The following is a 23793-nucleotide window of genomic DNA, read 5'->3' on the forward strand; positions in this document are numbered from 1 at the left end:
ATCTGATAGATATGTGCCAATCTTTTGGGTCAGTGCCATCTAAGTGTGCCATGCAGTTCTGGGATAAACAGCTCGTTCCACTTGACCTTGTTGATATCCTAACAGTCCCCCTGATGATGTGTCATTATGGCACATCACCAAAGATGATCAACCAGTGGAACGACAGCTCTCAGTCTGTCCCTCTCCCAGAACAGTCGGTCATTCCGTCCAGTCCAAGCAATCAATCACGTCAGCTTCCGGCTTCCAGAGTCCATCCATCTGTGATCTCCACGGCAGTCGATAGTGCGGCTCAGTCTCTGGGGTCACACAATCTCTGCTGGTGTGACTGAAAAGCACTTTGTAAAAACCAGTCCAGTTGTCCGTTAGCCCCCCCTGTTGGTGTGCCCCAAAGGCACATCACAACGAAAACAGTTCCAAGGAATGGGCCGGACAAACCACAATGGAAACATCTTAGCATCAATCAGCATGAATACTTCATAATTCAGCATTTTTTACTCAACACCACAGTCCAAGCATTTTAACTACAATTTAGGGTTCAACTATTTGAGCTAGGCCTGTTTTAGGTTCCTATGCGCACATTATTTTAAGTTTACTTTAGACTAGATAAGCTAAAGATGTACCTTAATCAAGGCCAAATTCGTCTACTCTACCCCCACCCCAAGAAACCTCCTACTCGGTCCTCCACTCTCCATTCCTATGGACAACCATCCATCACTTTCCACCTCACAAATCCAAGAGTACCAGTAGGGGGCATCAGAGGGCAGGCTGAGCCTTAAGCAGGAAAACCCCATCTCTCTAAGAAATGGTAAAAAACCCGATAGAGCCCAGTCTAGGGGAATCCCACTCTGGGCCAATCTGAGCGAGAAGACACCCTGTATTGAATCTAAAAATTAGCCTTACCAAGTAATTTATGGATCTGTGATAGCCATCAGATCCTGGTTCTCTATATAACAAAGCAAAAAGATTGCAAGAACTGTAGGTCTTGGTGTGTGTGTCTGTAACAGAGAGTTTTCATTCTTAGTCATAAAGCCATAATGATCAACATAATCCAACATCACAGTATAAACATCATAACACATAAAATCAAACATGGTGATGGAAGTCAGTGGAGAAGAGAAAGGAAAAAATCAGGTTTGTGATATAAAAAGAGTCTGTACGTCAATAACGCAAGTAAAAAAACGTCAGGCCAGTCTGAGCACGTGGTAGAGATTAATCTATTCGCGCATAAGTGGTCAGCTCAGAGTTCTCAGGCAACTGCTCCTTCATGGCAAACAGAAAGAAGAAAACATAAAAAAATCATAGGTCTCTGGCATGTACTCCCAAACTTCTTAAGTCCTCTTCTTATTCCTCAGCATGGACAAAAACGATTTAGTTGGATGGTAATGAGTGTCCTGTCCTTTTTCAGGCAATAAGCATTTTATCCCCAGGAAAATGCTCTGTTGAGATGGTTGGCAGACACCAGGCCTTGTTTACTGTTGGATAACAGAAACAAGGTGTAATTAGTGTTCTTATCAAGACTCCCAATCCTTCTTTCATTTACCTTCTTCAAACACTTTCACATCCAGATATTTCCGTTCACAATTATTGTGCTCTTAGCTTAACCTCCTTTACTGTAATCATTAGATCTTGCATTACCCTTATATAAAAGAGAAATCTGAAAGTTCAACGTTATCTGCAGCAGCATTTCTCTATAATTCTTTCCCATGTGTGTCTCACCTTACAATTGTCCAACAGTTGAAAAGATCTCTGCAATAGAAATTTGTCATCATATGTTTCATGGCTACTGTGACACGGTTCATCTCAATTTATCTAGCACACAGGGAATTGTACTAAAACCTTTCAGAAACTTCTTACTGAACGAGCTCTAAAATATTTCACATCTTTCTAAAAAGTCCAACAGAAAAACCCTTAAGTTTGTAAAAGAAAGCTCCACTATATATATTTGCAGAATAATGTTGTGATATTAATAAGAAGCAGCCCTATGTACTTCTTGTCTTATTTTGAAAAGCTCAGCTAAGAGAAAGGAAGTGTGTGCATGCCCCTCGCCCACACGGAGTTGTGATTGGTTGCTATTCAGGAAGTGGGTGTAGCCCAGGGCGGAGACAGGAAGTAGTTCTGTGAATCAGTTTCAGCTTGACGTGCATCAAACAAAAAGACTTGTAGTTGAATGCGCCCTCCACCTGAAGCGAAGAGCAATTCTAACCCCATTAATTCTTGATTTTTTAATCACTTCTGCTTGTTTTAACAGACAGCTTTTGTAAGCGACCCTGGTTTTATCTTATGTCCCCCTGTTTGAATCTTGTTTGAAACAAACCTTTAAACTGTAGTATGCTGTGAGCAGTAACTCATTGTTGCTTATTAAACACATCGCCCCCTGATCATGTAAGAAGCTCCATGCTGCTTCTAAATAGATTTTTTATGAGACTTTAAACCCTTTTCAGTCCTCCAACATTAGTGTAATAGATAATACTTCCAAGCATAATTTTATCCCCAAGTAAATCAACCCTTTAACAAGTATCTAGTTCTTGTTCTCATGTGTTTAGTTTATCCTTGAAAAACTTTAAGCAGACATTACTCCGAGTGATTTTCTTACATTTTCATACATTTATTATTATTACCTTTGTGATCTTATATCACCCAGTGATCTATAAATCCTTATTTTATGTTTGCACCTTCTTGTCCCAGCAGATTAAAATTTCCCATTCTAGAATTTGCTTGTTTGTTTCATCAATCACTGTCTGTCGTAATTATTGAAGAAATTGTGCAGTTCCTATAAACCCTCTTAAATATTGACCACCCATTGGTAAATGATCAGCTTTAAGTTTTGCCCTTCTTCTAATTCTTTGTTTAGCCTTAGTATCTGCACCTTAAATTGACGAATAGTGGAATTCTTTGTATAAACACTTCTCTATGTCCGTATCTGTTTTGGCCTCTATAATTTTGCTCTTTGCATTTTAAGTGTGAACCTGGTCAGGATAGAGAAAGTCATCTCCGATGCTCCTTTTGGCAACCCCAGCAAACCCAAAAACAAAAATGTTCACTGTCAGTGTTAGGTTATAGGTAATCCCTGTGGGAACACGACGTCGTCTCCTCTGTTCAACCTGGTTTCAAGCGCCTGGGTCATCGAAACACTCCACCACCTGCGACAAATCTCTGACATTTTCAAACCACAGCAGCAATTCCTGGGTGTCCACACCCCCTGTCTGAAATGTCTCTCGTCGTAAGCCCAGGCTTTCAGTTTCTCTCCTGTTAAGTGTCCCCCTTTAGAGCCCATTTACCCCAAAGAGTCCAAGAGTGTGTTTTAGGTGCGTTTCCTGAACGCCAACCTCTCCATGTCATGTTCGTGAAACCTTGTAGTTGAATTCCATCACCTGTGAAGCAAAGCAGTCATGCATAGTTCTTTTCAAGATTTTCTTTATCACAGCAGTAGTGTCACTGTCTGATGCCATTGCAGCTCTGATGTTCCTCAGAGCCAACCTTCATGCATTGATATCATGTTGGAGCTGTTATCCTCATCTTGTGTCCAGGAGTGCTTCTGCTGTCCTGACCAGATACCAAACGTCCAACTAATCTAATTGACCTCATTACTTTTCTGCATGTACAAGAGGACGATCGTTAGATTATCCTGGTCTAAAAGACCACTAGGTTAATAGATGGCTAAACTATGTTTATGTGTTCTTTTCTTCTGGATGTTTTAACATTTAGTTAAAGAACAACTATTGTGCTATTTTGTGTTTAAACAGATAGTTTTTAAGTCTCCTCACACCTTTTAGGTAACTGCGTACAATTCCAAACTATTTACATTGGTGCTTTAATCCTAATTTACCCAAGTTATTTATTAGAATAAGGCATTATTCTAAACCTGCAGTTATTCTGCTTATATTGAAAAATTAGCTTGCTCACTCGTTCGTTCAGTCGGTTATGCTATTAACTGTTGCTGTAATGCCTACTTTAACTTTTTCGCCCACTAGTTTTGTCATGATCATAATTATCGCCCATTGATGTAATAGCATACATTGTTCTTATCCACTTTCCTTTTACGTTTAAACGGCCCCTCTATGTAATCCCCAATATAAGTTGTCAAGCCTTTTAGGTTTAGCATAATTACTTAAGCTGCTCTATGCTCTCATCCCGTAACTTAATATTTTGGTGCAAAATGGATGTCTTTTAGCGGTTCCCCCTATTTCTTCTCATGCATGATGTATTTTATGAAGCTTATTGTATCTTAAAGGTGCCTCTTTGAATCTACTTCAAAACCCCTTGTGGGGTTAATAAAATTCCAAAACATATTTATATGTATTTTAAATGATTTAAATAAAAACCTTGTTAGACAAGTAAAAGAAAATCCTTCTTATCAGCGGCCCAAAATCTCTACCAGCTTTGTTTCCAGACCAGTACCACTTGTCCGAATGCGTTTGACCCTCTTATCGCTCGCTAATAACAGCTCTGACTTAAAACAATTAACATCCTAAGGGTTTAATTATAATCCTGATTGCTTTGAATCTGAAAGTTTTCTTCTAAGCGCATCCACCAATGTGTATGTTTCTAATGTGTGTTTTGTGTTTTAATTATGTGCAGGAAAATCTGATGTGAAATGCAGAAGGGGTGTCTGCCAACTCATCTTTGTTTCGTGTTGCGGTCCATTGAAGGTTATCCGATGCCTCTGTCTTTGCCCCCGCAATTAGTTGTCCATTTTCAGTCCTCATGTCTCAGTTCAACAGCACAACATCGTTCCAGGACAAGCGTTGTCCATGAATATTCTTTCTCCAATCGTTGTGTCTGAAACCACAAGGAATTCTGCCAGCATTTTGCCAATATGGATTTTGTCCAAAATCAAATTTTCCAATACAAGAATTGTCTATCTTCATCCGTAGTGTAGTGTAAATAAGTTGAAAAGAAAAAATCAAAACAAAAATTACAAGAAAACTGTCTCAAAACAAAATCAACCACATCGTTCCCTCTAAAACAAAATTATTCTTGAAGTTTTTCACCTTTACCCCAGATCTTGATCCCTTAAAAATTTATCCAAGCAAAATATTTTACAGACAGTTCAACCTCTTTGTATAAGTTCATTAATAAAAAACATTTCTCTTAACCTTGTAGCATCACATTCCCCATTAAACCTCTATGCAGCTTCTGCAAAAATTACTGATTTTTTTTTTTTTTTTTTTTTTTTCTAAATTTGATTAAAAACTGGATTAGGCAGGAGTCAAGTACATCACCTTTTTCTCCGTCCTCTGGACCACTGTGGCACCGCTTGGTACTAACTTGTCTCTGAGAATGCCTAAAAAGAGACTAAAATCTCTCCGTTAGCACATTCCAATTATATATGACCAGGTTTCCTTGCAAGAAAAAAAGCAGAAAACAGGATAGAAATGTTAATGTGAGTCAGTAGAGAGGGCAGCAGTGGGAAGGGGTACATGAACAATTTTCAAAGCCACCTTCTTACCTCTAGAAGGATACCGAATGCTGAATTGTACTTTATAACTAAATTTGCCTTGTCTTGGCTAGAAGGTCTCAATATTACCTGCCATAAGTTTGTTAAAACTTAGCATAATTTGGTCACTTTTGTCAATCCCTGCACGTCCATTTTAGATCATGACTTCTTACCATACGGCCTGAAAGAGCTCACTTTCCAGAGACTTCTGTTGGAACAAGGTGGCTTTACAGTTTCATCTCACATCATCTGAAAGAAGTAACTCAGAGAAAAACAATTCTGTTAGTGTATTAGGTGACAAAAGAAAACCTGGTCTTTCTAGTGTCTTGGTTCTTAACGTGATGTGTCTAAGTTCTTGGTTGGTCCAGGGGAGGTAGGAATCTCTCGTTCCTTTACTTTCATCATTTTATATTAAAACTTCTCCTCTTCTTAAATTATCTGCCGAACAACCTTAAATGTTGTCACTTCTTTGTCACTGGTGATGCAAAAATTAAAGCAAAGGAATCATTTAACAAAGAAATAATCAAAATACACAAAACAATAAAAACCCGAAAGTAAACAGTCTCCCAAAGCGTGCATTATGTGTGTTCCAATATCTTATAGCATTCTTTTGATTTCTTTCTAGCTCTTTCGATCATGCAAACTTAGTTATTAATGCTTTTCAATCTTAAATGGTCAAGGGTGAAACTTTAAAGCAACCATTTTCTCTTTCAGGCTTTTGAGCTTCTAGTGTTTTTCTATACATGATAAGAGTTTTCCCCGTAATTCAGCACATTGAGAAAGCTACCCAAAAACAAAGAGATTAGAAGTAGAATCTAACTCTTCACAAGCTGGCTTTATTTTATTTTTTCCCTCTGACATAGTTTTCGTGCCCCCAGGCTAGAACACACAGACCCAGCCTTGCCATAACATTCAGATGTTTACATCATGGTCAGATTTGTCTATCATATCTATTGTCCTGTTTCAGGTTAAACTGACCCTCTGAGGCTTGCCTCTGCTCAGCATAACTAATAACATCAGATGCTTTTGTAACCGATGACATGCTTAATGTGGCCTTGTGATATCTTGACACTTCTCAAAATTTCTCATTAGCTGCATTCAAATCCCCAGTAAAAAGAAATAAAATAAATTAATACAGAACCCTTAGAAAAGCAACCATATTTAGTCCCATACAGTTAAAGCACAGTTTGTCTCATCTATTTAAATCAAAAATCATGTATATCTTAATGCTCTTAAATTTTTCTTTTTAGGCAGCTGTAAAATCCTTAGTTAAAAATCTCCCCTTTAAACATATCCCATCCAGTTCCATTTCTCCCAAACATTCTCCCATATGCTCCCCATATGCTGTTTGCCATTTTATTAATGTTCCAAAATTACAATATAAAAGCTTTTACTCTGTTATTATTTCAGCTGTCATGAATTCATTGACAAACACAAGCCAAACGCCATCTAATAGCATAACTGAATACAGCCCTAACGCCTCTGGTTGCTGTACTGCATATTTAAGCTCCAAACAACAAAAAAACTTTATCCCCAGTCCCAAGTATTTCCTACAGCCCTGGGATATTTTCTGTTTAAGACACGTTAGCATATCTCAGTGTAACAATTTAATTTGGCCAGATATTTAATGTTAAAAAAAAACTTTGTTATTTAAATCTCTCTTTTACTTTTACCTTTTTGTTAACCTAGTCCATGCTTAAAATGTCATTTGAATTACGGAGCTGCAGTTCTCCCAAAACAAATGATCATCTTGAAACCATGAACAATAATTTTAACCGAATTAATTAATTCACACAGAAGAACGTTTAGTTACAAACGACACATACATACGTACAGTTACATACAGTTACATACATACAGATACATAGAAACTGACGACATTCAGACAAACAAACACACGCAGGCCTTTACTTCTGACAGGGAGGAAGGGCTGGTCAGATCCTAACGACGGTTAGGGCAGCTTCTTTCAAAATGCCCTGGGTAACCACACGTCCAGCACAAGGGCACATCATAACCTTTGGTTGGTCCCTTTCTATGATTTCTGTACTGCTGTGTATCTCTGCTGGGAATTTGTCCCCATGGAGGATTCTGATACATCTGAAATGGTACTTCTGGAGGGAGGGATCCCACAAACTGGTCTGAACCAAACACAGGTGTCGGGGCCATAACCATCTGAGCTTTTGCAACATTCTTCTTCTTCCTCCTCCTTTTACTTTGATTGTCTCTCAGCTGTTGTAGCTGTTCAGCTACGAGTTGTTGTTTTAAGTTCTGTATATCACTGCTAAGTTGCTTCATGTTTTTATCATCTATATCCAGCTGATGAACCAAAGCTGCCATCCATTGATCTAAAGGCATATCATAACTCGCAACCATTCTATACATGTTCTGCTTAACATCCTTTACCTGGCCCTTTAACATTGCTTGTTTAAAGAGTTGCTGCAGCGTGACTGATAACGGGCAAGAGCCTGTCTGATTTTCCCATACTTTCAACATCCTGTTCACATATGCTGAAGCCGACTCCCCTGCACAACGTGTAGTGTCGTTTAAAAGGGCAGAATCCGTACTTACCGGATAAAACGCCCTCAGTGTGCTCCAAAGTTGCCGTGCCACCGGGGCCAGAGGGGCAGCTGCTTCTAGTCCGTCAGTTCCAGCAAAAACTTCAACCGCATGTACCTCTTGTGGTTCCAGGTATGCTGATAAGCCAGTTCTCACATCACCAATAGCCAATACATACCCGCTTAAAGTCTCCACGAATGCTTTGATCCAAAGGTGCGCCCCTTTTCTGGGATCGGGGAACATGTGCCTCAGATAAACGTTGTCAGCACATAAAAGAGGGCTGTAAACAGCTGCATTCACCTGTCCTGTAGCACTGTGAGTCTGAAACAATGGCAGTTGCACACTTTGTTTTGTTGCAGGTAAAGAAAGATCAGTTTCGCTAGGATGCCGGCTACATCTGGGTCTTACGTCACAGCTTACCTGTCCCCCACATAATTCTATACCAGGCACATGCACCGAAGGGTCTGATGAAGTCACCACACTCCTGGCCTTCGATAACAGCTCTCCACTATCACCAAACAGATTGTTTTGCATAACAGCGGCTGCACCAGAAGCAGACATCTCTGGAGTAACAGGGGCTGTGTACTTACCTTCTTTTTTGAAAGAAGATGATTCCCTTACCCCCTGCAGATTTTCACTCTCTTGTTGTTTGTCGAGGCCTGAGAAGCAAATGCTGAAATACAGTTCAGTTATTTTTATCAAGCCTGCTATTTTGATTTCCTCTTTTTGGTATTTTTCTCGAGCAAACTCACCTGCATCAACCGTTTCTACTTGTGCTTGGGCTAGTCTATTTTTTAACATTTGCAAAAAGTAAGTGCACATTTGGGCATCGGGTGGAGGTCCTTGTGTATCACCAAAAACCCCGTCTCTCCTCATTTTTTCACACCACTCCTCAAATTGTTTTAAATGGTTTTCAGCATCTTTATGTGGGAAGCTTGCCATTATGCTCCTTTTTCCTGTCTCCAGCAGTGTTCCTAAAGAACCCCCCTGGAGCTCATTTTCTGCCTGATTCTCAGCCATTCCAGCACTCACACGTCTTGGCCAACCTGCTGGGACAGCGTCCTGACCCCGGTCCAATGAGAGCTTATTTTTTATCTCTCAGACACCAAAACTTATTATGTTCCTATATGCCTTATTATTGTGTTTTTACACGGCAGTTTCAATGAGCCAGTGTACTCAGGATGAGAAGGTCATATGTCACCTGAACAGGTGCACCCTCACTCTTCACTTCCACGGCTCAATGATAGTAACGTGTCTCACACACACACACACACACACACACTCACACTCACACTCACACTCTCTGGCCAATCTTTTAGTTAACTCTGTACGTACCTTCGGTCTTGCTGGTTGTGTGTGCGTCCAGCTCACGGGCTTATTCCGGTCTTCCTGTTTCTAAAACAGGTCACGGTTCATAAAAAGATATCTTGAACTCACTGGCTGATTTTCTATATTCGTCTGTAATCGGGGTTTTAACAGAGCCACCCTCCGTCAAACCTCCGCATTCACACCATTGTGTATTTGCCTGGTCTTGTTCTCAATCTCATACGCGCTCGTTTTTCGAAAAGGCAGCTTTTATATTTCCGTGAAGACGAAAGATTTTATGTTAGTCCCCGCGGAAGATAAGGGGCTCTAAACCCACATTTTCTAGGCTACACGATGTTTTAGAAGCCACGCGTAATGGCGTGTCTGTCAGAATGGCCGCTTTTATGCTAGACACAGAGGAAGACGTATTTTCCTCTGTGCCTAACAAGGGACCTCTAAACCCAATATTCTCAAGGTTCACAATATTTTCAGAAGCTTGGCCAAAACTTCCCGGACTTTCACCTCTGTGACCGCACGCAAATCCCAAATCCTTATCGATTATCGATACGTTTGCAAACAATTATCCTCAACCCTTTCTCTGCCTCTGGGAGTACAAAAGTCGGCCCTCCAGGAAGAAAAAGACACTAGGAGATGAATGAAATCTCCTTACCTTTTTTGTGCGGCCGCACGTTGTGTTTTTCTTCCGGAATGGCGTCCTGACCGAAAAAAACGGAAGTTGGTACGTCGTCCTTTGGGTCCGGGTGGAAACACCAGTTTGTTAGAGCTACCGCACCCTAGTGGCGGTGAAACACCCCAGTGGTCCCGGTCCGTTTTTACCCTTCAGACGACCGCCACTTAACTATACTGGAGACGTAAGACTCTCGAAACAGTAAAGTATATTTCTATTATTTAATTCCCACAAGGTCAGAGAAATGGTTACAAAGTCATCAGCGCTGATGGGCTCTTGATCGGCAAGACGCCTCGAGTGCTCATCACGCAAACATTATAAAGGGATCTCGGGACACACCCATACAAGGGCGGTACACATCCAAACTGTGACATCAGCAGGGAAGCTGTGTCACCTCCGGGGTGGTATCTGATAGATATGTGCCAATCTTTTGGGTCAGTGCCATCTAAGTGTGCCATGCAGTTCTGGGATAAACAGCTCGTTCCACTTGACCTTGTTGATATCCTAACACTGCCATGGTATACCTGACCAGGTGAGGATGACTCAGAGCACAGACCCAGGGATTGGTGGACTGGAGCCAGCAGAACCATCTCCTCATCAACAGGAGGGAAACCTAGGAGCTGCTGGCAAACTTCTGCAGACCAACCACACTGACTCCTGTGAATATCCAGGGAAGTGATGTTGAGAATGATTGGTGACTCTCATCAGTACCTGGGTGTTCACACAGACAATAAACTGAACTGGAGTCACAACATGGATGCTGAGGAGGCTGGCTTCTTTTTCTGTGCAAGAGGAGCTCCTGAAGACCCGTTTAACACTTTGGTGGCATCCACCTTCATCTGTGGTGTAATTTGTTGGACCAGCAGCTTATCTACAGCTGAGAGGAAGCTGTCAGACCATCAGGAAGGTCATGGATGAACTAGGATGCCTCCTGGAGCCGTTACCGTTGGCTGGACACAGACGGACTCTGGCTAAAACAATCCACTGTTGGACAATGTGTCCCACCTCATGAAGAGCCCCTTCAGTGACACACTGCTGCAACCTAAATCCACAAAGCGCCGTTATCGCACATCCTGCCATCCAGCCGTTGTTGGACTTTATAACCATCCCTGCTAATAAACTCCTTGTTTATATCCATAATGTTATTTGCATGTTGTTGTTTTTTCATTTCTTGTAAATAGTCTATTGTGGCTTTCTTTGCTCAGACATACATGCACATGTTGAAATCTTTTTAATTATCCTACTCAATTCTGCTCATTCTTTACATTGGTGTTTTATTATAGTATTTTTTCTTACGCTGTAAATTTGCCCTTACTTTACAGTCTCTTATTCTTATTTTCTGTTTTTATATTTTTTACCTTTGTGTGCATCTGTGTGTTTTGAATTACCTTTAACTCTGCTGCTAATACACCTGAATTGTTCCCTGAATTGTTCCACTGCACTGAGGAACATTAAAGGCTGTTACTCTTATTTTTATTACTGGTAAAGGAGAGTTATTTCTACTGCAGTTGCTATTCAGTATGAGTGATTGCTGCGAAAGCAATGACTCGATGCAGTCGACAGTTCACCATCACTACATGCTCTTCCAGAAGGAGCGAATGCTTCTAATCAGTGACTGGTAGCAATCAGCTGGGCTTCATTAGGTTGGTTTTGTTTACCAATTTAAAAATTTAATATGAACTTGATTGCTTTGTTTTTTAACTACAATCAAATTTGAATGCATTGCCTTGGAACCTGTCTATATAATCTTGATTAAATTAACGTTTTTTGTAAAGTAAAACATTATCAATTCTGCAAGATTTCCCTCCAGAGGTTTTTATGTGTCTGTGCTCATGCAACAGTAGGGAAAAAGTGTGTGTGTGTATGTGGGGGGGGTCTATTGTGGACCTACTGTCGTCTTTTACAGTTTTCTGCATCATTTTCTGCACCAACTGTATACAAACGGCACAATATGTACAAAACATGTTTGGCTGTTACAGAGATAAATGTAGATTTTTATCAAAAGGCAATTTAGAGAAATTAATTTCAGAAATTCTTAGGTAGTTTAGGCTCCTTGGTTCTTGTAGGAGAAATGGGGACATAGTGTTGGTCATGTAAAAGTTTTTTGGTAATCAAGCATTTATTTTTGTGTTTGTTTAGAAATACCAGACTTCCACCCAGTACCTCAATGTTCCCATTCTGTACATTTTCACAAGAGTCTGTAGGAACTTTCCAAACACATAGTGGAGGGGAGACGTCCGCCTGTGTGGGGGCTCAGAGGCAGCGGGGCGCTCTCTGTGGAGGTCCTCTGGAGGAAGTCGCTGCTGTAGGTTCTGGTTCTGGTCTACAGCTGCTTCAGCCTTCTCTGGTGGATCTTCTGTGTTAGATGGACTCTCACCATGGTGGCATTCAGCTTCTGGTTCTGAGTCCACCAGCTGCTGGCTTGCTTCTTGAAGACTCTCTAAGCTCTTCTCTTTGTTAGCCTCCTGAAGTTTTCTTGATGCCTCGTTCTCTGCAGATACCTTCTGCAGCACATATTCCTTTTTAAAGTCTTGGAGATCAGCCAGCATTGATTGGAACATCTGGATTTCTTGTTGGAGAGCCTGATCGTGGAGTCGAATTTCCTCCTCTTTCTCACCCAGCTTCTTGGCCAGCTGTTGGACTTTCATTTCCAAGGCCTCCTTCTGCTCTGTAAGAAAGGTATTTATCTGAGACAAGCTCACATACTGATGTTCAAAGTCAGCGAGAGCCTTCTGTAGTTCCTGGGCCTGACGTTGGAGTTGCTCGTCTTTTAGTCTCAAAGCTTGTTTGCAGTCAGCCAGACTGTTGCTCATCGCCAGCAGCTCGTCCTGCAGCGCCTCGTTTCTCTCCTTCAGGGAGGTGTTCACCTCACAGAGGCTCTCACACCGATGCACAGACTCCCAGAGAGCCTCCTGTGCTTTCTGCACCTCCTGGGCTTCATGTTGAAGTTCATCGTCTTTTTCTCGTAAAGCCTGTTTGCTGTCTGCCATTTCTTTGTTGATTTCGGTAAGTTGTCTCTGCAAGGCCTCGTTTTCTTGAAGCAGAGCCTCGTTGTCAGTATTCAGCGCATTGATCACACGTTCTGTGACTCTGATCTCATTAAGGACGGCATAGAGCTTCTGGGTCTCTTGACCTAGAGAATTGTCAAAAAGTCTCACGGCCTCCCTGTTCTCGCACAGCCCCTTGTTAAAGTGTTTGCTGTTATTTTCCATTGTGTCCTTCTCTGCTGTTAGAGGCGGATTTAACTCACTGACCTGTCTGCTGAGCTGATCAACAGACCCGGCCGTATTCAACGCATGTTGGACTTCCTGGACTCGCTCCTGGAGATGGTTTCCTCTTTGTTCCCAGTCTTTGTTGGACTCAAACTGTTTTTTATTAATCTCAGTCATTTCTGTGTCCCGGGCCTTTTTCTGTTGTAGTTGCTTTAGTTTATCTTTATTTGCTGTACGGTTCCTTTTAAGACTTTGTGGTTGTTGTGAGATATCTTCTGACTCCTCAGTTTTACCTTGAAGTGGTTTGTTCTGTTTTTTAATTGATTCCTCGTCTTGATGCGATCGCTCCTGCAGCTCCTCAGCTTCCCATCTCAGTGGGTTTTTCTCCATCTCCAATGCGTTCTGTCCAGCCTCGCTGGGAGGGTCTGAAGAAACAGACGTCCTCCACTGACTCGTTTTAGCTCCGTTATGTCTGTGTGTTCCATGTACTTTAAACTCTCGGCTCCTTTTTCTATTTTAATCCCTTGTTGAGATACAATCCTTTAGTCTTCTCTCTGGATTCTGGCATGATGTTTTTGTGTCATTACAGCAGAATTCGGTGATGCAGACTGATGATGTCAAGGAAAAACGTGATGTCATGAACTGATGTTCCAACCTAAAAAGAGCACAGAGAAAGTTTCTGAAGATTGAATTAAAATAAATGTATCTTTCAGTTCAAATTGTACAGCTGAGAAAAAAAACGTTTCTCTAAATCATACAATCACAACCCGATTTGCTTCAAACTGGACATGAACGATCGTTACCAACCTACCAACAGGTTCATTGGGTTACATTAGAATTTGAATCAACGGCGCCCCCTAGGACACTTTAGGCTGTATGTCCACGATAAATCACTGGATCCTTCCCAGATTTGTTGTGATTGACCGTAGATGACTATGGATGGATGGATGGATGGATGGATGGATGGATGGATGATGGATGGATGGATGGATGGATGGATGGATGATAAATGGATGGATGGACGGATGGATGGATAGATGGATGGATGGATGGATGATGGATGGATGATGGATGATGGATGGATGGATGTCGACCAATGAGAACATGTGGTGTGGACCTGGGACCGTTGCAGCGCTGCCTTGAGTCCGAACAGAACTGGCAGGGGCAAAAAAAAAAAATGGAGAAAGACACTAAATCCACACAACTTGTTTGCAAACACTGCAAAGTTTCACTTTCCTATTACCAGAGTTCTTCCATTCTGAAGTATCACTTAAAAGCGATAGATGATTGATGCTAGCAAATCAATCAGGATGGCAACAAACGAGCCTCTAAGAAGACCACAAAGGTGACGCTATCACTGGAGACGACTCGTTTTTACAGGTGATCAGAATTATCTTGATATTTCAGTGCGAGCTCCAGCAACATCCTCTGACTTGTAATGAAATCTAAAGGGACGTTTTACAGAAACTTGCATGCCTCAAATCATCATAAGATCACCCCCACTGTTACTAGCCCGTTATACATTACCATCACCTTAATGTTACTGTCTACTCGCACACTATCATTTAAGAATATCTAAATGCACATTGCTGTAAATGAAGCCTCAAACCATCACTGTTCAATATGCACCTTACTACCTCATTACCTGCTATCTGTGACTCTCCTGAACGCTCAACTCAGTTCAATTCAATTAAATTTTATTTATATAGTGCCAAAAAACATCATCTCCAGTCTCTTTCCAGTCAGACTCCATCAGAACCTCCAGGTTGGTGAGAAAGTTTCCTCTCTAAGGAAACCCAGCAGGTTGCATCAAGTCTCTCCAAGCAGCATTCACTCCTCCTGAAAGAGCGTAGAGCCACAGTGGACAGTCGTCTGCATTGTTGATGGCTTTGCAGCAATCCCTCATACTGAGCATGCATGAAGCGACAGTGGAGAGGAAAACTCCCCTTTAACAGGGAGGAGAACCTCCAGCAGAACCAGAACCAGGCTCAGTGTGAACATCTGCCTCCACCCACTGGGGCTTAGAGAGGAAAAAACACTTTAAACCTTGTTCATTGGCTGTTTGTCAGTTTTGTTTTGCCTTCATTATGTGAAATGTGAACCAGAGTGGCCAAAAGGAAATACTCTGACTCTGACAGTGCCAAAATGTTGTGGGGCACTTTAAACACAGTACAGGAAATGCTAAAGGATTAAACAAGGACATTTTAACCAGGGGGAACTCCACTATGACAGAAAAGCATCCACATCTGCTTATGTGTTCACTTTTGGGATGTGAACAAGTTTGATGGCCTGTGCTCTTGCCTGTTTTAACCCCATTTTTCAGGTTACAAAGACCTCGGATGATGAGCCTCCCCACATTGCTAAATTCAAGTCCATGTTTAGGACTGATCTGGAGACAGGCAAAGAAAGTGCTGGCGTTGAATATGTGAGAATCGCACGGTGAGGTGTTGGCTGCAGTTTCCAGCTTTCTCAAGGACAAAAAGGTTTCTGTGGGCAGGCCTGTGAAAGCGACTTCACCGGGGGCCTGTAAGGAAAACGTGATTGGCTGCTTCATCAGAGTCTGATTCTAAACAGGAAGGTTCAGCTGACAACAGCATGCGATGATGCAGAGCAGACCCTGTCATCACTAGAGAGGCCTGCCCGCTGAGGAGGGGGTCCGAACGCAGCAGGCTGAGCTCTATAGACGCACCTGAAACATGCGTACCCTGTAAAGGTTGTTCTGTCCTGCTGGTCATGCTGTGCAAAGAAAGCAAGTTTATTTATCATCTGAAAATATGACAGACCTTAGAAATTAGCTTAGGGCAGATAAGCAAAAAATGTGAAGAGATTCCGTCTCCGTCTCATTCATCATTATATATTACAAAGCTGCAAAACAAACAAAAATAAGAATATATATATATATATATATATATATATATATATATATATATATATATATATCAGTGACGTGCAGTCAGGGAAGGCAAGTGGGGCCAGGCCTCACTTGTCATCATGGAAAGAAAAAATATATAATAATGATAACATAATATATATTGTGATTGACTGAGTAATTTGTAATAAAAGTTATTTTTTTATCTAATTTCCTTTTTTTTATCATATTCTCTTTAAAACTGAAGACTTTTCGCTATTTTTCATGTAAATCCTTGGTGGCCGCAGCGAGCTTGGCCTCCCCTGGGATTGCGCAATCCCATGTTAACTGCGCTGGTTTCCATTCTGTGAATGCATCTTCCTGTCTCTAGATCATAAATTCAATTGTTCAAACAGTTATGAACTGATTTTCCATAATTTAATATATGTGGACTACGAATTGTGTTTTGGTCATCACACTGTGTGCAGGTAACATGTTTTCGTGCTGCTGGGCGATCATAACAGGCAGAGAACTGGTTGTAGGTGAGGCCTGCAGTTCCTTGGCCTCTAGGCAGGGGGCGCTCAAGGAGCACCGCTCCTGATCCTAAAACTGTAGAGTAACAGCAAGTTATGGATGTTTTATTAGCGAGTTATGCTAAACAAGTAAAGCACTAAAAAGACTCTAAACATCCAGCTGGAACAGGACTGATGAAGGAAGGCTTTCCTCCCTGGCAGTGAGCTCCACTGAGACTGAGAGACTTTTAAAACTGAAGAAGATAAAGAGAACTTTTACCGGAAAGTGATGATATTTTTGTTCAGAAAGAGCTGCGCATGGACTTCATTTATAAGTAGAGGTAAGACAGCGATAATTCTTCATGTTTTGTTTTTGTAATGAAATGTGCGTAATGTGGGTTATAGTTTTAGAATGTGTTACAAATGCAGAAATCCATCATAACTCATAAACTGTCACCAATCAAATGACAAATAATTTAGTTTTATTTATTTATTTTTTTTAACAAAGAATCAATATTTTTTCCATGTCTCTTGGTGAATTTATTTGGCTCAATCAGTCTCCTTCAGCACTTAGCAGTGAGTCTACTCTGTAGAGTTTATATATTTGTAAATCTGACTTTGATGACGTCAGTGCCTCACCAGCTATGAACCCTACCGCACGTCATATATATATATATATATATATATATATATATATATATATATATATATATATATTAACTTTTGTCAATACATCAGCATTAAGTCTTACCGTACAATATTTCAAAAGGCTGGAGCGTGCTGGGGGATCTGATCGCTCCTCTCTACATAATCTCTCTAGATCCTCCAGAATCCTGAGTCGTCTCTGTTCGTTTTCTCCCTTCAGCTCACATCAAAGGTTTCCTACAGAACATTTGTGGTGAATTGTACTCAGAAACTGTACAGAGATGGCAATGGAAAAAAGGATAGATAGATAGATAGATAGATAGATAGATAGATAGATAGATAGATAGATAGATAGATAGATAGATAGATAGATAGATAGATAGATAAGGTAGACTTTATTGATCTTACAGTGGACAAATTCACTTGTCACATTGGCTCTTATAATCAGTGAAGGTGGCAAAAGGAAGAAAAGGTGCATGACATCTATATACAGTGCGTCCACATACATACAGTTGGGGGGGGGAGAAAAAGAAATAAAGAAGAGATTCAAGGTGACTTATATTCATATGGATTTAACATTGTACATTAAAGTGGTATCAGGTAAAGAACAACAGTGAGGTAGTGAGACAACCATGACAGCTGATGTCTCTTATTTAACAGGATTATTGCACGGGTTATTAAATTAAATAGTTTTGCACAGTAGTTATTGCAGTTATAGTGCAGCATTGTAAAGTCTGATGGCAGAAGGAATGGCCTGCGGTAGCGCTCCTTAATTAATCTCTAGATAGATAGACAGACAGACAGACAGATAGATAGATAGATAGATAGATAGATAGATAGATAGATAGATAGATAGATAGATAGATAGATAGATAGATAGATAGATAGATAGATAGATCTTTAAAACAGCTTAATTTACTGATTGGTGATGTCATCAGTATGCGTCACTAGCCTCTGTAGAGCATTATGGGAGAAGCCTGAATTCCATCCAGACTGATCAACATGTGGAGTGTAAGATTTACTTTATATTTTAATCTGCCTGACTTCATGTATGTTGAAACAGCCGTGTAACCGGCCTGGTTAGGTTGATGAAGGCTGTGATTAGTTAAAGAACGTGTGCTGTGTGAGTTTTTGACCGTCCTGCTTAATGTCCACACCGCCTCCTCTCCACCACTAGTCACAAACCCAACCCAAGTTACAGTCTCCATTTAAATGTATTACGCAGATCTGGGTGTGGTGCAAAGAACACAGGAAACAATGAGGAAGTAAATGTAAAACTTTAAACACTTTACTGTAAATTATGAGAAAAACATGTTGAAAGCTTCAGAGAAAGTAATGATGGATGCCTCTAAAAAAAATTTGCAAAAGTTGTTGTTTTGTAAGAAATCTTTTTGTATGAGGAAGCTTTTTATTCCAGCAGGATAGTGGAAACACGTCTGGTATTTGTCTCTATTAACATCATTACTGTATGTGCAAACAGTGTGTGTGCTATAAGTGAATTAAAGAGTGCTGATATTCATGCTGCTGTGACTAAACATAAAAAATCAATCCCTGTACTACGGTAGACCAACATCAATACTGCTACTGCTCGGTCCTAATCCAGAGAAATCTTTCTGGTTCCACATCAGGGTTCTTTATTCCACTGCGGGGGACTTCCCTGACGCTGGCCAGATCAGATTAGTTCATTTATTCATATAAACTGCTTGAATATGAAGCGTGCAGCTGTTCTGGGTAAACAGTAGAAGCAGAGCATGGCGGCGGAGCTCGGCTCACCTGAGGCTGCAGGAGCCTCGGGTGGCGGGCGGTCGTAGGTAACGCGTATAACGCAGCAAATCTACCAGGAGAAATCAGAGCTCCTGCTTCTCATGGAGCCACGATGCAAAGTTTTATTAAACATTTCGAGTCTCGTATAACTTGAGCAACATTAAAGGTATTAAAGCAGCGACAGGTGCAAAGATGAGGAAACAGTCCAGAGAGCAGATCTGGGATTACTCGGCCACAGACTTTTATTCAAATAATCCTTTATAAGGCAGGTCGACTTCATGCCGCTGTTTGGTGCTGGCTTTGTGTCGTTTTTAACGAAACTGAATACAGTGAAGTCAGCGTAAAATGTGTTACGTTTGAGTGAAAACCGCACGCTAAAAATTATGTTTTTGTGTAAAACAGGAAATGAATGCTTTAACATGCATCTCCAAATAATTACTTTATTTGAGACTAAAACTGTTTATCTAAAATGATATTCAGCTCTCATTTAGGATTAGGGCTGGAAAATATATAGACAAAAAGCATATCGATAAAGTAAAAATCATATTGATCGATGTCGATAATTATCATCTAATTTAAAACATGTATTTTAAGTGCAGCCCTGTTCATTTTATGGCCGTCAAACTCCAACTAAATTTTCACCAAAACTGCAAGTTTAAAAAAAAAAAACACTTTTGGAACTCTTTAAAGGGGGCGGAGTTTGCTGACTGAGCGTTCCTGTGTCTGCGTTGTGATTGGTGGGGAGGATGTAGAGACTAGTATTAACCTCTGTGATAGGCTAGAATGCAAAAAGAAAAACTGTTCTTCTATTGAGCTTTTATTTCTATTATAGATATACATCTATCGATCGATATATATTGTTAATGAATTATAGTCCGACCCTATTTAGGATAATGTAAAATAAATATTGTCCTTCTACCAACATACGATGCAACACAATCATTCTGCTGACCCACATTAGGTGCATAGAGAAAAGCTCTATCAAAAGCTGTATACAAAATAAAGCAAAAGGTGCGTAATAGTGCAGCCATAAAACAAATTAGCAGAAGGAAGGCATAGAAGGCCGCCTATGAATCTGTGAAGGAGGACACAGAGGATCATGGACACCAGCCAGAAAACAAAGATAAAACATAGAAGTGAGGTTTGAGCATGATTACCGCTCAGGTGAGCAAACGATCTGACGCTCAGGTGAGCAAACGATCTGACGCCTGATGCAGGATTTCAACATTTCTCTAAAAGGATCCTCCTGACGAGTTAACGAGCTAGTCACACGCACAACTTTATTTTCTGGATTATTAAAACACATCTGGACTCAATACTGTACAGTTTACAAAATGTGGCAAGGCTGAAAAATGCCAGTTGTTAGAAACAGAGACAGATATTACAATAAATTGCAAAATGGTTCTGGGTAATCCTAAGAGCGATGGCCTCACTGCATTAAGAGAGAGAGCAATAAAAGTTATATTTTTAACCCATTTTGTTGAAGTTTTATTGGGATTGGAGGGACCTGAAAATGTTCCATTCTTTAAAAGGGGGAGCAGCAGAAAAGGTTTGAGAACCACCGCCTTAACCGGGTCAGGTGGAAATTTAAAATCCCTTTAAAAGTTTCAACCCAACGTCCTTCAGAAAGAGCTTCCAGTGTGTTTGAAAAGTTCAGTCAGGGTGTAAAAGTCTTTTTCACAAGAACTCTGGGCGTTAACGGGCGGTTTATTGATTTCAGCTTCCCTTTCAGCCCAAAATGAAGATAATACTTTTCCTTTTTACCTTTATGCACACCTTCCTTATTGAGGAAGACATTTAAATGCAGAGCTACACAACCAGCACTCTGACCAGGTCCCTGACAACGAGGCTATCGGTATCCTGGTCATGTCTAACACCCTGAATGGAAACAATAACCACAGTCCAGGAAATGTGGCTTGAACTGTGATTTTTTTTTTTTTTTCTCCCTTCCCTTTTTGAGCGGGAGCGTAAATCTGCAGGTTAAAACAGAGCTGGGCTGAAAGGTTAGCAGCTGACGACCACATGTTCAAAAAATACTTCAGGGATTCCTCAGATAAAGGTGAAATAAAAAATAAGAGCCTATTGATACGGTTATATCAGTTTTTGCAGTTAAGTTTAGTGCTCACACAAATGCAGAGTTTACCCAAATGTCTGCAGTTGTAAATCGAAACCTTCAGCTCAATGATGAGACCGGCTCTGTTGCTTCAGCTCAGAATAGTTTAACCCTCGTTTGTTCAATCTCCTTTTACTTCTTATTAATCATCGTGCAAGGCAGGAAACAAAAGATCTGGTTTCAGCGTTAACATTCTGCACTTTGATGATTAGTTAATGCATCGGTGACATAATGTGTCGGCTCAGCATAAAGGTTAAACTAATTTGGCTTTACCTCATCCGGCTTGTGAGACGTTTAGGGAACTTAACTCTTTCACACTCACAACCTGACCCAGTAATTATATAATTTTATATTAATGTACCGGTAATTTACTGGGTCAGGGTTACGTGTGAATAAAGCCAGAACTGATTCAGCGGGTAACACTGACCAGGACATTTACCGGGTCAAGAGCCACTAACCCAGTGATTAAAGCTGTTACATTACCTGTAACGCTGGTCAACAGGTGTGTCTCCTTCATGCAGCTACGCCTCACAGACGCTACATTGTGGCTCAAACACCGAACAACTTGCTGCTCATTTCTGTTGAACTGCCTTGTCTACAACCGCCTCTCCTCTTATATTTGTGGAGCCTAAGTGTAAAATCATACTCTAGTTATCATCTAGCTCTTCCCCTGATGTCCATAAGTCGCTTCTCTGACTGAGAAATATTCTGAAATTATATTTCTTCTGCAGTTTAACACACTGTGATCTTGTTATGTATGGCATTTTAATATACTCTTGTCCTGAACCTGGTTTTTATCTTTTTAATGTTGTCTGTATGTGTTTTTAAGTTGTTTTTTAACCTTTTCTTGATTTAATGTACAGCACTTTGGTCACTCAGCGGGTTTTTAAAATGTGTTTTAGAAATAAAGCTGATTGATTGATTGATTGATTGATTGATTGATTGATTGATTGATTGATATTTTACATAAAGCTACAAACCTCTGTGATAACGCTGAAATAAACCCAATAATTAGATCTCATCTGATTGAATTCAATCAGATATCTAGACTGAAAACAGATTTAAAACAGTCTGCTCCTCGGAGGCCAACTACTCCAGGGTTCATGAGTTCGACGCCCCGCTCAGCTACAGCTGGGTAAGGAGCAAAGAGAACGGACATAACGGGCATTTCACAATTAAGCCATATCTTGATAAAACAGGCAGATATTTCAGCTTTACACAACCCCATTCTCACCTAAAATCAACCTAAAAGGTTAATTTTGTGTCAAAGAAAGTGTACTATACAAAACTTTACTAACCAGCCAAGTTTTTTTTTTTTTGTTAATTACTGCGTCATGTGATGGGGGAGCTCTTTGCTCACCAGGGAACTGACGCTATACTGCCCTCCTCCACCACTGAATGTGAAATATTGAGACTGCAGCAATGTTTATGTATTATAAAAAGCATGTCTGTGCATGAATTTTTGCATCAACAATTTTTCATTATCGATTATTCATAATCGTTGCAGCCCTAGAGAGGGACGGAGTACACCTCCACGATGACCTCCTTGTTGTTGGTGCAGCAGCGCCCTGCCTGCAGCTGCCCCTCCTCTCATTGGCCGGCCACGCCCACTTCTGCGAGGAACTATTATCCAAGCGCAGGTGGAGGCAGGAGATGCAGGTCCAGCAGTTTGGCCATGAGAATGTCCAGATTGATGTTTCTGAAATCTACGACCAGAAGTTTGAGGTAGTCTCCTGTGTTTCTAGTTCAGGTGTCTCAGCGAGGAGCAAAGCCGTTAGCGTCCTCTGTCTGAGCGTCCTATCAGCAAACTGATGCTGTCTAATGGGGGGGGGAGGGGTGGCAACCTTTTCTGAAAGTTGCATCAGTGGAGAGGTCTTCTTAAAATTGAGAAATATTGTGACATTTCTGAGACGATTACCAAAAGACAATCACACTTGAATAGAGTGTCTAAAGTTTTAAATATTAAAAAAAACAACTACCTACAATCATTAAGTTAATCTTTAACTGTTTTTTAGTTTGATTTTGGTGTCAACGGATCTTTTTTTAGTGAAGCCAACAAATGATTACTCTTCACCAGAAAGTCTAACAAAGGTCACGTTTATCCGTCAGATCCGAAATCACAAAAAGAAACAGCGGCTTTAAATCTTCCCCTGCTGTCAGCGGAGTCTGCCTCATTCTGGAGTCAGATGTGGGAAAAGCTGCACAGCAAACTGAGCCGGTTCATCAGATAAAAGGGATTTATGTAGCAGAAGTATGAAAGTCAGACGTCCTCCGCAGAAGCCTGTCTGCTCAGTCAGTTGACAAAAAAACAAAAAAAAAGCATAAGTCACAGCGCAAAACAGCTTGTTCAAGCACATGTGCAGGTAAGACATGGATGCCGGTTTCTTCACACTGTATTGTGCAGGAAACAAAAAGTGTTGACATGAAACAGAGAGAATAGCACAGGCAGTGTTGCCTAAACAGGACCAAAGTGTCACAGTCGCAACAGGTTCTGCCGGAGCAACTCCAAGGTTAAACTTTCACCGTGCGACTCCAGGGGTCAGCGTGTCGTCATCCTACAGAAAACCTTGATTAGGTGACAGAAGAACCTTAAAAAATGACACATTTGGTTAAAGTATCAGAGTTTTATTCCAGTGTAATACAAGGTTTCATCCAAAGTTGAAGGTATTCCACGCCGGGAAGGTCAGTTAATAAAAATAATGTGAAAATGAGA

The 23793-nt window shown here is 40.7% G+C and overlaps 1 protein-coding gene across 1 annotated transcript; it reads right to left on the reverse strand.

The window, feature by feature from the left end:
- Positions 1-12121: 12121 nt before the first annotated feature.
- On the reverse strand, positions 12122-13648 carry LOC105938156 (interaptin-like). The gene has a single exon (XM_012879801.3). It carries the CDS (start codon positions 13586-13588, stop codon positions 12122-12124), a length of 1467 nt encoding a protein of 488 aa, XP_012735255.3. The 5' UTR covers positions 13589-13648.
- Positions 13649-23793: the final 10145 nt, after the last annotated feature.

The sequence above is a fragment of the Fundulus heteroclitus genome, chromosome 12 (assembly GCF_011125445.2).
Source record: "Fundulus heteroclitus isolate FHET01 chromosome 12, MU-UCD_Fhet_4.1, whole genome shotgun sequence".
NCBI lineage: Eukaryota > Metazoa > Chordata > Actinopteri > Cyprinodontiformes > Fundulidae > Fundulus > Fundulus heteroclitus.